Source organism: Pieris napi, chromosome 5 (genome assembly GCF_905475465.1).
Source record: "Pieris napi chromosome 5, ilPieNapi1.2, whole genome shotgun sequence".
Classification (NCBI taxonomy): Eukaryota; Metazoa; Arthropoda; class Insecta; order Lepidoptera; family Pieridae; genus Pieris; species Pieris napi.
This window is the reverse complement of record NC_062238.1, coordinates 13,257,330-13,270,648: the sequence shown is the minus strand read 5'-3', so window position 1 is coordinate 13,270,648 and position 13,319 is coordinate 13,257,330. Positions and strand designations below refer to the sequence as shown.

General features: G+C 36.0%; 2 protein-coding genes across 2 annotated transcripts; one reads left to right on the top strand and one right to left on the bottom strand.

Annotated features, from left to right (window-relative positions):
• Window positions 1-2,320: 2,320 nt before the first annotated feature.
• On the top strand, window positions 2,321-5,622 carry LOC125049492 (E3 ubiquitin-protein ligase RNF185-like). The gene is made up of 4 exons (XM_047648829.1): window positions 2,321-2,776; window positions 3,075-3,213; window positions 3,474-3,636; window positions 5,209-5,622. Exons 1-4 carry the CDS (start codon window positions 2,622-2,624, stop codon window positions 5,304-5,306), a joined length of 555 nt encoding a protein of 184 aa, XP_047504785.1. The 5' UTR covers window positions 2,321-2,621; the 3' UTR covers window positions 5,307-5,622.
• Window positions 5,623-7,131: 1,509 nt separating this feature from the next.
• LOC125049470 (pre-mRNA-processing factor 19) lies at window positions 7,132-12,509 on the bottom strand. The gene is made up of 11 exons (XM_047648786.1): window positions 12,312-12,509; window positions 11,971-12,120; window positions 10,414-10,547; window positions 9,922-10,062; window positions 9,658-9,840; window positions 9,382-9,504; window positions 9,103-9,221; window positions 8,761-8,905; window positions 7,846-8,130; window positions 7,684-7,773; window positions 7,132-7,518 (listed from the first exon to the last, which is right to left on the bottom strand). The coding sequence occupies exons 1-11, from the start codon at window positions 12,328-12,330 to the stop codon at window positions 7,408-7,410; spliced, it is 1,500 nt and encodes a 499-aa protein (XP_047504742.1). The 5' UTR covers window positions 12,331-12,509; the 3' UTR covers window positions 7,132-7,407.
• Between the last annotated feature and the right edge of the window lie 810 nt (window positions 12,510-13,319).

Genomic DNA, 13,319 nt, shown 5'->3' with positions numbered 1-13,319 from the left:
GCTTAGATACAATCTGCAAATACTTGGTTTAAACGAAGTGGTTGGTGTACTGAGAACGTCCAAAGGCCGAACTCTTCTATATTCCGGGAAAGAAAATAAGGATGACGACCGATTGAATAAGGCGTCGCTTCAGACTCCGCAAAGAGAAGTCTTTTGGACTGGAAACTGATCTCAGTCCGAATCATTTGGGCCCGTTTCAACTCAAGAGCCTTAAGATCTCCATTGTGCAGTGTTACTGTCTCACCAACACGTCTGCGGAGGACACCAAGGATGACTTTTACAACGCACTAAATGCCACACTTTAAGGTATTAAGAAACAAGATATTGTGATCGTCATGGGGAGCTTTAACGCAAAGGTTGGAAGCAAAAACACCAACTGTGAGCGTAACATGAGCAAACACGAAACTTGGAGCACGAAACTAGAATAGTAAACGTTTTATAGAGTTTTGCCTGACCATCGGTGGGACACTATTCATCCATAAAGATATACATAATTACACATGGTACTCACCTGATAGCTTTACGAAAAACCAATTTGACCACCTTACGGTAACTACGACGCTGGCATGGGCACTTTGAGGAAACCTTTCATCCCGCAGAATTCTGCGTGGACATGGACAATTGTCCATGTCTGGTACCCCGCAAGACACATCTCCACCATAGAAGATTTGGATTTATATGCCGATGACCTATGTCTGCTGAGTCACAAAAAAAAGAAAGAAATGCGGAAAAAATTCGGATCCAACGTCAAATCTGTGCTGCTCTAAGGGTGTGAAACGTGGAAGGTCACTAAAGACATCTCGAACCAACTTCAAGTCTTCGTCAACCGTTGTTTTCACCGTATTCTGGGTATCAACTGGCCCGAGAAGATCTCTAAGGACCAACTTTGGGAGCGCTGCCAAGCGCTGAAAATTAGCCAGCAGATCAAGCGACGCAAGTGAAAATGGATAGGCCATACACTTCGAAGAGAGTCCAATCATATCCCCAAGCAGGCGCTTGATTGGAACCCGCAAGGAAAGCGTTAGTGTTGCTGTCCCAAGCAAACCTGGCATTGTACTGGATGATCCAGTTATGATAGCTAACAACAAATTAAAAGAAGCCGACAGCAAAGCAAATTCAAAATCAGATTCAGATTAGTGTAAAAAACCGCCTTCACCGGGTAAGGCGTGGACTTTTACTTCGCTCACTCCAGTGAGCTTCCTTCCTGCCCTCCAGGCGATTGACCACCCCGCGACGGCCCAAGCCGAAGTTCGAGCCTCGCGGGAGTGAGGACGCGCCCTTACAGTTTACACTAGTCGCAGGAAAATGCCCATTCCGGCCGAGCTACGCTCGCTAAAACAGGCCGAACTGAGCTGAAAAGACCCTTAAGGCCAACAGCGAGATTCCATACGAAAAGAAAACCAAAGTGCGTTTTCCAATTACAGCACTAGAGCGCATTTTGCGGCATAATGCTCAACGTTGAGTGTTCCAACTACAGCAACGCTTCGCACAATTGAGCACTCTCAAAACGAATGCTCTCGCGTGCTTCTCGCAAACAATACCAACACAGTGACAGAAAATTGACCAGTATTTTTCTTTAAGTTCGCATTTATCGAAATTTTCGTTAGTAAATATTATTTATTGTTGAAAAATTTGTAAGGCTTTCGTTTCGTCGTAGATTTTGAAAATAATTAAAGTTATTTCAAACTGCTAAAAAAAATAAATATTAGTATGGATGAAGGTATAAATAGTTACTTTTTTTATATTCCACATTTAAAATATGAATACAATTTTATTTTAAAATTCTGATCTGTAAACAAATTTACTTTACAGGATTATACTTTAGAAAAAATTGCAATGGTTTTGAAAAAGTATATAATTTTTTTAGAAATCATTAAAAAATATTACTCAAAACGTAAATGATGTAAACTTCTTACATGAAACTAAATATTTTACTGTTATTTTGGCTTGTTAAAACCTTATATTCTTTAAATGTTTTCTCTTATTTCAGTAAAAAAATGTTAATGAAATAATTTGATTATTAAATTAAGCGTAAAAAGTTTTCAACCAATTATTATTGTTTACCACATTATTTATACATTAATGAGGTTGCTAACTCTATTCAGACCATTTTTTTGTCAACACTAACTTAGCGCACTCTGCTGATGCATTTGAAAACTAATTCACGTTCCAATTAAGCTTCAGCATTATGCGGCATTGTGCGGCACTGAGTCGCAAAATGCTCTGTAATTGGAAAACGCACAAAATGAGTGAGTGAGATGCTAAGTTATGACAGCTGACAGATTTCGATTCTCACCTTACCATAGATTTTTATGTAAATTAGAATCATGTTCATGGATCAGTCACGAATTGACTCGTTGTGTGAATGATAAGGGAAATTTATCAAGTTTAAAATTAGGTTTTTCTAATATAATAACAAAAATCAAACATATGTGTTTAAGTGCGTTAATTTAAGCCCTATTTATTTTTCAATCAATCGTGTATAAAAATATCATCGTAGAACAGACTGCGACATATTTAGAGGTCACTTACTGTGTTGTGATTGCGATAAGTTGGGAACTTGTGGAATCGATGTTTTTGTGACGTAATAATATTAAAAAGGTGCGCTCTGTTGGTCTACAATGGCAGAAACAAGTGAAGCAAAACCCAGTCCTTCGGCTCCGGGAGGTGATGCTGGCGGAGAGGAAGAGAAACGCGATGAACGAATGTTAGAATGTAACATCTGTCTTGACACGGCTAGAGATGCTGTAGTTAGTATGTGCGGACATCTCTTCTGGTATGTTCTTGGTCTATTTAATTTATTTTTTATCAAAGTATTAATAAAAATTAACCATCACAGATGTATTGTTTAATATTCTTGAAATTTTACTTAAACTATAAAATTATTAAAAAGACTTAGTAGCAAAATCATTTAACTTTAATAATTTTTATTTATTTTTATCAAAAGATAAATAAAAGTTTTTTTATAAAGACTCAAAGCTTCCATCATTTTTCATAGATTAATAGAGCATATTTGCAAGTCATGGTCTTAGAGAACCAAATCTTTGTGGTAATTTACATCATCATTTTATCAGTTGGCCATGTCTGCATCAGTGGCTAGAAACTAGACCAAGCCGACAAGTATGTCCCGTCTGCAAAGCAGCTATCAGCCGAGATAAAGTCATACCACTGTATGGACGAGGTAATACCAAGCAAGAGGATCCAAGAAATAAGGTTTGTGTTTGTACTAATATAATCTCTTCTAAGCAGGTTCTTAGTTTGTTTACCTTTTCGATGGCAATGAGCATATTGTGTAAGTAAATATGGCCTTAAGTAAATTTTAGCATAGTGTTAATAATCATTACTTGAAATATCAGAAAAAGTTGATGTTGAATCATGAACGCCTATTCTAGTTATTATTATTATTACTACTCTGTGCTTTTCATCGAGTTATAAAAACTACATTCCATATTAAAGGACTTGTATTTATTTAGGTCCCTCCCCGTCCAGCAGGGCAAAGGACAGAACCTGAGAATAATAGTGGATTCCCAGGCTTTAGCTTTGGGGAAGGATTTCACATGTCCTTTGGAATTGGAGCCTTCCCGTTTGGGGTATTTACATCAACATTCAATTTTGGAGACCCAAGGCCTAGTCCTGGTGAGTTAGACTATTCACAAAACTCTTTCCTTGTTAGTTCAGCTTATTTATAACATTTTGCTATAGATGTTGCCTTTTCTGTTGAAAGAACTTTATGCAGGCTAGATTTAGGAAAAACATTGCAACAATAGATCATATACACATAGTCAAACAAATTATAGAAAAGTATAGTGAATATAACAAAACAGTGTATATGGCTTTCATAGATTGCACCGAAGCTTAGAAAACCAAGGAGTTAATTTAATTATATAAACATCATTAAAAAAAATATATGCTTACTGCAATGCAAGAATACAAATGGATACACTCGGAAAGACATTGAAAATCAAAAAAGGTTTCAGACAAGGAGCCCATGTCTCCCAAGCTATTTTCTGCTGTACTTGTTCCGAAAACTAGAATGGAATGGACTAAATATAGACAGGAAAAATTACATCATCTCCAATTTGCAGGCGACTTTGTATTGTTCAAAGAGAACCCTCACAAACTTGAAGAAATTATACAAGACTTAAATAAAGAAAGTGAGAATGTCAACCTGCAAATGAACACAAGCAAAACAAAGCTACTATCAAATTCAATCCCATATGAAAAAAAGTGTTTATTAAACCAACCTCTCGAATATGTTGAATAGTACATTTATCTAGGGCAAATTATCTCTCCAACTGACATTAAAGATCCACCTAAGAGATTAAAGAAGAATAGACGGACATAAGAGCTAGAATAGGTGTGACAGACATTCTCACTAAGGTAGACCAAATGAAATGGAGATGGACGGGTCATATGCTACGAAGCCCCCATGAAATATGGAGCAAAATATAGACTGATGGTACCCTAGAGACAGTAAATGAAGAAGAAGCCGACAACGCAAAAGATGGGAGGATGAACTGGAGAAGAGTCGCAAAGGATAGAGAACAGTGGAAAGTGTTAGAAGAGGCTTTTGCCAAGAGGCACACCAAACTCCAAGATATATTGTAGTGAAAATATATTAAAGATCACAGATCAGAGTTTCGGAATATAAAGGCTATATTATTATTCTTTTTATAGATGTTACTTATTAATATTTGCTAGCTATGTGAATATTTTTGCAGCTGAACATATGCCCTTGAAAAACGTCAGAAGCCTTACTGAAAAATAAACAATATTGAGTTCACTCAACTGTAACTAGTGTTTAATGTATAGCAGGGCCAATGCCCCCGTCTGTAGCTAAAGTAAAATTTCAATTATGTTTTACAAGATATATTTACTTGTTAATTTTTTAGGAAACTAAATTTTTTAAGTTGAAACAGTCAATTCTCAACTAAGTTTCCTCTGACTGCTGGAGATCAGGAGCATGATGTGTTTTAATTACTATTCCATTTCATTATCATAGTTAATGAATAACAAAGTTGTTTTTCTTATAAACCTGAGCTCAGAATAATTTAATCATTGTTGTGGTCACTCAAAATATTTGAAGATTAAACTCCAATAATGCAGTCTCTACTAATACATGCAGTCTTATTATCTCTACATACATCGCCTAGCACCCAGCCTGTTCTTTCATTTGGCTGTTTATTTTATAAGTAACTCTATTAACAGCACCTCGGGGCACTGCGCAATATGAAGAGGAGCAGTTTCTATCGAAGATATTCTTATGGGTGGCGATCCTTTTTGTTCTGTGGCTGATTTTCGCATGACCCGAGGGGGCGTGCAGGGAAGTGAAGGCCGGGGGCTACGCCAGCCTCCCCATGGTGCTACACGACTGACTCCTTTACTCATTCATGAAAAGTTCAATTTATCTACGACAAACCATCCGGAAGTATATTATTACGGTGCACGCTTATTTATTCTACCTGCTGGTAGAAATATAACATCTAGAAATCAATGAAAGCCATCTATCTACCTTTGGGCTAAGTTTGTTCGACATACACAGTTCTTTGTACCAACTTTTGGAGCTATTTGGTTTCACCATAATATTTAAGACTTCATTTATTCCCTTCTCCATCAATTGGAGTTATTGAAGTTACAAGAAACAAGTAGAGACACTAAACCACAACATTCAAGTATTTATTTACCAGATTATTCAAATCACCCATATTTTTATTAATTCTAGAATATATATAAAGTAATATAGTTCAAAATATTATTGAAATCTACAGCCAGTAGCCGTGTTTGCCTAAGTTAATTTTATTTAATATTTTGAAGAGTTTAAAGCCTTGTCGTTTGACCTTAGGCATTTGATGAATATTTAAAAACATATAGTGATAAGCAAGCGGCACCAAAACGTACATTGGTGCACTATTTGCTGATATAAAAATATTCTATATTGTTATGAATAAAAATAGAAATTTCAATATAAATAAATTTAATTTTTTAAATTGAAATATTGCCTTTTTAATGTTTTTTGGGTGAAATCATAAGTTTCCTTAATTAGTTTGCGTTAAACATGTTCGCATAATTTAACATATCTACTTCAACTAAATTATAAGTTTGTTCAATATACATATATAAAAATACTACTACATAGTTCTTATGTACTCTTGTATTCTTACTCTTCGTATTCCATACAAATTTAGTAAGAAATCTTCATCCTTTTCCTCTCAGATCAGTTAAAACAAATCTCATCGAAAAATGATGAAAGTTTTTAGGTAATTAAGACAAGTGATAATTTAATTCGCCAGAATGAGGTAAAAAACGCATTTCTTTGGAAATCTGTAAGACTATTAGATTAGAAACTGAAGCTTCACAATCCGGGTGATATATTTCATTTGTACATAATTGGGCATAATTTTATTCTGTAAATAAATAAATTTTAGAGATACAAATGGAAAACTTGTTTTAGATTTGCCTTAAGCGTTTTGGTCATTTACCTTGAAACTTATCCACAAAAACCTTATAGCTTCCGTGAAAAGCGGAAATCCTACTTATTATCTTATTTTTTTTCTTCAATACTTTAGATATTAAGGCTATAGTAAATTATCAGGGTAGGTCGATGATAATTTCTTTGACTTTATATTCAATATTGTTTTTAATTGACTATGGTTTTAAGTGTAACCGGTTATTGCAGTGAAGGTGACGCTAATGTCGATGGATGCAATCAATTTATGTATTTGTGAGCTTAATATTGTACTAGGACAAAATAAGGTATTGGTGTTACTTAATGGCATATTCTAAAAGGCCGGCGTTGACATTGTCACTACTGGCCTTTTAAAACTTCACTGCAAATCAACGTATTTAAATAATAAGCTCATAAAAGCCATATTATTATCACTTGAATAAAATTTTATTTATTGTATTGTGGTGGGTTAGTTGACGCCTAATATTATTTTAAGTCTAAGGTTAATTGCAGCATAAAAACTCATTTAAACTATTACTCGTTTCATTATTGCATTTAATGTTATTCATTTCGCGTAGAATTAATGACATACTTGTATATAGTGTTCACTTTGCGAATTGTAATAAAGTTTTATTGAGAGTTTGGTGATTTTTATTATATTAATTTTTCAGAAAGAAAAGGAAAACTGGAATCACTCATTTTATTTCAATATAATTATTTTAATATCTACCTTACTTACATTACTAAATATTAATTGAAGAACATAAATTCGTCAATCTTTTCAAGGTTTCTTATTAGACAGTCTAAGTGAAGAAGTGTCTCAAATGAACCAAATTACTGGGCTATTTAAAAGGCAATATTAGAACTAACATTTCAATAGAGAAAGTGACTTTAAAGACGTAAACGAAATCATCTGTACCGGTGAAATAATATTGGACTGAATACATTCACTCCGTATGCCCTCACTCTATGCCGTAAATCTTGAGGGTGCGGTCCATGCTAGTGGAGGCCAAATAGTGGGCGTGGTGACCGAACCGCAGGCCCGTCGCCGACGCAGTGTGCTCGTTGAATACCTACACATTAATTTATTATTTATGGGACCACCGCCCATGGACATCTGCAACGCCGGGGGCTATCAAGTGGGTTGCCGACCTTACAGGGTTCCCGTTTATGAGTGTGTGAACTGAACACGTGATATTAATGGTTCGGATCTCTTTTCGTAACACATCAGTACGTACCTTGAGCTCCTGCCACTGACGACACAAGTAGACGCGGACGTCGGTCCCGGCCACGCCCAGATACGTGCCGCTGCCGTCGAAGCACAACTCCTACAAGAATAATAACAGTGTAAAGTGGTTTATCAGTGTCAAAGTCTAGGAATAATATGGTCGAAATGGTACCTTAATGGCGTATCCCTCTTCCAACTGAATAGTCTTGAAGTTCTTAAGTTTCCTCAGATCCCAGAGCTTGACGCAGGAATCCTCGGCGGCCGTGGCCAGGTAGTACCCGTTCTCGGAGAAGGATATCGATGTGACGGGTCCCACGTGACCGGGGAAGTTCGCTACGTTGCTCTGCTCTTTTAAGTCCCAGATCTTCACCTGAGAGTTTTCCGTCCCGGTTCCGAAGATCAGCCCGTCGGGATGGAACTGAGCCGTGGTGAGGCTTACGCCGGACGAGTCGCTCACCTGAAGTTATTTAGGTTTTTATCACTAGATAGTATAAAACAAAGTCGCTTTCTCTGTCCCTATATCCCTATGTATGCTTAAATCTTTAAAACTACGCAACGGATTTCGATGCGGATATTTCAATACGTTGATTGAAGAGGAAGGTTTATATGTATAATAACATCTATTAGTGGAGAAATACTGTTATTTTTGAGGTTTCTAATGTGATGTCGTAAATAATTAAAAAAATTTCGCTTACATTGCAAACGCAGGCGAGATTTATCAAAATAATGTACTAAGTATTGTACACATTGAAAAGGTCTACAGAAAACTCCGCGATGGGATATGTCTATCTCTTATGGATATCGAGCAATACAATTTTTTTGTCATGTACTTTTTACGACAAATAATGGCTAACTTTCGTAGCGTTTTTAACCAATACAGCATTAATCCTTATCAAATTAAATACATACCTTAAATACATTGTTGATTTAGTATAGATCTATATGGCCCTTTACAGCATATGATTTAAATGAATATTATCAAAGATATTACAGATTTGCGCGATACAGGCCGGCCGAGGCGGCGGGAGTATTAAAAAAGTAAGCAACTGTCGATTGATAAAGAATGAAATAGCAAATTGCACGATACCTTAGTGAGCAGAGCACCGGTGCGGATGTCCGAGAAAGCCCAGTGCTGATCGGTGGACGTGGACAGGACGTAGTCTCCGGTGGGATGTAGCGACAGCCCGGTCACCGGGCCCTCGTGGGACCGGAGGAGTACTGTGGTCTGCGATCTAGCGAAAGTGAAACTTCTTTAGGCGCATGAGGGTAATATTTTTACGGAACGTCACGAAGATATGCAGCGTTTTTGTCAAAGAAAAGGGAGAGACCGATGAGAAGGGTGAATTACCTTATAGAAATTCTATTTTTAAATTTAAAATGTGTACTTTGTCCGCACGCACTTTTTTATTATTTAATAGTAGATACATACGTAGGTACATTCCAGACGCGGATAGTGTGATCTGGTGATGCGGTGATGACCGTGTCTTCATCCGGATGGTAGATCACCTTAGTCACCTTCTTCGTGTGACCCTTCAGTATAGCCACAACCTGTAACACAACCAGGAGGACACTGGTTAGTTCATCCACTATTTGGGAACTACTCGTTAGAATTAAAATGTATCCCATCACGCTGCGACCGAATTTACGCATTTATTATACAATGGTGTTTATATTTGATGAATAAATAATTGATGTAGCTTGATCATACCTGCTCCGTATCTTTATTAAAGACTGTAGCATTGCGGTCATTTCCACCAGTCAATATGCGGCTGTGGTCTGAAGGGTTGATGTCCAAGGCCAAAATACCAGGCACACTGGCGGAGTGCAGACCCTGCAAATTCACATGTTGCTAAATATCTGAGAACTTAATATGTAAGCTTTAAAACATCCCGCTCTGAACATTCTTTATTTTTCCATAGCAATTGAAATACTATTAAACTCCTAATGAAGGAAGTAAATTGAATATAATATACAATAAACCTACAGGATGTGATGCAAGAGTGAGGAATGATCGAATCTGTTCGGGCGTGACGAGTCCCTCTGGAACGGTCCGACCACGTCTCTTCCTTTCTTGCGTGAGGGCCGTGGCTCGCTCCTGCAGCCGAGAAACCACTTCCGCAGACATACCGATGGCCACTGCCCCCCCGGGCCCAGCCGCCGCTTCAGCCTGAAAAATTACATTTTTAAATAATACTTCTGTATATATTAATACATAAAAATTGTACAAAGTAAGATAAATCTTTCTTACGGCATGGGTGGGCTGCGGTGCAACAATACCAGCTTGGGGCTTGAGTGTAGCTAGAGCCTCCCTTGCAGCTGTTACTTCTTTAGTCAACCTAGCGATTACCCGGCAAGCAGCATCATGTTGATATAAGGCATGGCTAAGTTCCTAAACAATAAAGAAAGTAAATCTTAATCAAAAAATTTTTAATAATAACTTACATTAAAAGATTTAAAACTAGTAATACCTTATGAAAGTTAAATTATTTAGTTTTCAATTATATGAACTTTCTGTATAAATAAAATCAAAAACTACCGGACTGATTTAAAGATTATATTTACTCCATATAATAAATTTATTTACATATTAACTGTAAAACAAGTGAAAATTATGTTATACATAAACCACAGATTAAATTAGCTAGATTCATGAGTTGACCAAGAATTGCTTCATAGTACAAAGGGAACTTTTATTCATATCATACAAAATCTTGCATAAGTTATGCGCCGAGAATAGTACCTGTCTAGCTGTCTGAAGTTGCTGCCTCTGGGTAAATGTGTGTAGCATCAGGGCATCCCATTCATCCTGCATGCTTTTAAGTGTTGCAGGGATAGATGTAGCACTTGGAGGTTTTGGTTTCACTATAGGTGGAGCTAACAGGGCAAAAGAGATATCAAGTTCATGAGTGCATATATTAGGACATAAAAATTTTGTAATAATGAAGTAATTGTAAACCTGGATAAATGTAGATAACCTGACTTATTAATTTATCTTCACTTACTAACATAAAATTTTATGACACACAAATGTACAAAAAACAATCCTTTAGTGTATTTATTAGTATGCTATTTTGTAAATATTAGAGTTATCACATGGCCCAGTTATTGGGAGTATATAATATGCATTTATACCTTCTACCACTACAAAAAAATTTAAATGTATGAACTTTGGAAGTTGTTTTGCTTTTTTATCTTGTATAGGATTTTTTAATATGATCTTCTGATTTTCACAGATACAGATTCACTTATGCTTTTTTTCACATAAACAGTGATTTAATATTTTTGGACAATCTTTGCTAATGTAGATAATGAATGATTGGTCACAACATGTATGTTCCATCCCTATTATGCTCAACACTTAAGCATTGTTTTAATGTTGATTGCTTAGTCTGACTTTGAGTTTTGTCTACTTGTGATGGTGGTGGGGCCTAGTGTGCATTTATAGATTACTATTTACTAATTGTGTATTACATATAAATACCTAGTAATGTTCTCATAAGCCCAGAAGCAAATGACAATTAAAGAAAGATTTGATATTTAGTTCGTTGAAATTGTAATTAATCTATCAGTAGTTTAGTAAGTGAATTCGGCGTTGGCTGATCTACAATTTATGACATTTGTATAGATAAGATATTTAAGATCAGGGTATAACATCTGTAAGGAATCTTATCATTGCATCTATTTGCTATATTGATATTTGCAAAAAGGAGTATGCTAAGGAGGATACATAAAGTTAGCAGCAAAACCATTAGGGAAAGGACGAATGTTACAGACATTCTCAAACATGCTCTAAAAGTGAAATAGCGATGGGCAGGACATGTAGCCAGGATCCCAGACCAAAGCTGGACACTCAAAATCACAAAATGGAGAGGCCCCCCAGGAAACAGACATCGGGGCAGACCAAAAATGAGGTGGATGGACGACATTGCCAAAGTGGCAGGCACAAACTGGCTAGAGAAAGCAAAGGATAGACAGGTTTGAAATGAGATGGAAGAGGCATATACCCGGATGGGGTCAAGGCTTCAATAACTGTTACTAACATAGTTTAAAAAATATAAACTCAAAATAGGTTGTAAACAAAACAAATTCTTGAATAATTATGCTTTATTATTATTATTTGCAAAAAAAATCCGGACTATAGAGGATCTTAGTCAGTACTCTATAATCCGACACTGCATGAAAGAGACTGACAGAATATCCTGAGAATTTTTGACAAAATTGACTCTATTTATATAGCAAGTATCCTAACACTTGCTACATCTGTGCTGTATAGAAAACCAGATTTGGTAGTACTTACTTTTGATTTCAATTAGGTCTTCTACACTTAATTCTTTGCCACTAATTGGATCTACACCATTTTCAATTATATACTTTTCTATGATACGCCTCTCAAAAACCGCGCCCGATGACGGAGACACAACAGGAACTTCGGGTACTTCATTTGAGACTACAAGAAATAGGTTATATTTTTATTGTGTTAAAAAAAAAATATTAGGTGACATATTAGACAGAGAAAATTAGTGTCTAAGTGTAAGATTTCATTAAAATACAAATCACTTAATATGTAGCGAAATTATCTTGATATAAGAAACCAAGCTTCATTAATGCCGGGGCGTACAGCTTCAAAAGAATACATACTTGCACAATAAAGAGCCATTTCATATAATTATTAACAATTATATTACAAAACGTTCATTTATGTATACACAGTGTATTTGTAACTTAAAGATAATGTCGGCTTCCAGTAAACTTGATTTACAATTAAGTATTCACTAAACAACTATACATTTCAGTTTCACCCTCACGTTGACATGACATATAGCCACACTGCCACAGGTATTTCTAATTGACGGATATAATATAGCCACCACAATGTACAGACTAGAAAAAAATTGGAAGGCTATATGGAATATAGGCTAGCGTATTGTTGGTAACTGAAGATGCTGGCACGATGCCTTCGACGTTTTTAAGCTATGATAATATATTGTCTTTTGTTAGTAATGTCATATTATTATATAATTTACATTCGAAATCAAGACCAATTTTCGAGTCATTTAATGTTTACCTCAAGATGTAAATCAATTCTAACACGTATTGTACAAATCAAAGTAATTTTGGTCCATCGACGTTGACTTTTTGTGTTGTTGTGTTTACCCAGTATCATAATTAAAATCTAAGCCTCAGATTTCTGTATCTGTTTCATGATCATTTGTTTTAATGTAATAGGCAAGTTGGTGATCAGTCTTCTGTACCTGACGCACGCCCTCGACTTTTTTGGGTCTAAGGCAAGCTGGTTTCCTCACGATGTTTTCCTTAACCGTTCGAGCTAATGTCAAATGCGCACAAAGAAAGAAAGTACATTGGTGGACAGCCGGGGATCAAACCTACGACCTCAGGAATAAAATGAATTAAACAAATCATTGCACCTTAACAAAGGTGCAACTAAAAATAGTAAAAACCTTATATTATGACTATACTCATACATACATCATCTTGTCGTCTTCAGAAATCGAAGAAGACGTAATCGTCTCACTACTTATAAGCATTCAACAAAAAAAAGGGTGCGTGTACTTATGTACGCGCGTAAGAAGTTATACTTCTTTCGGCATTATTAAAAATAGTTTTTGATTGCAAGCAAATAATTAA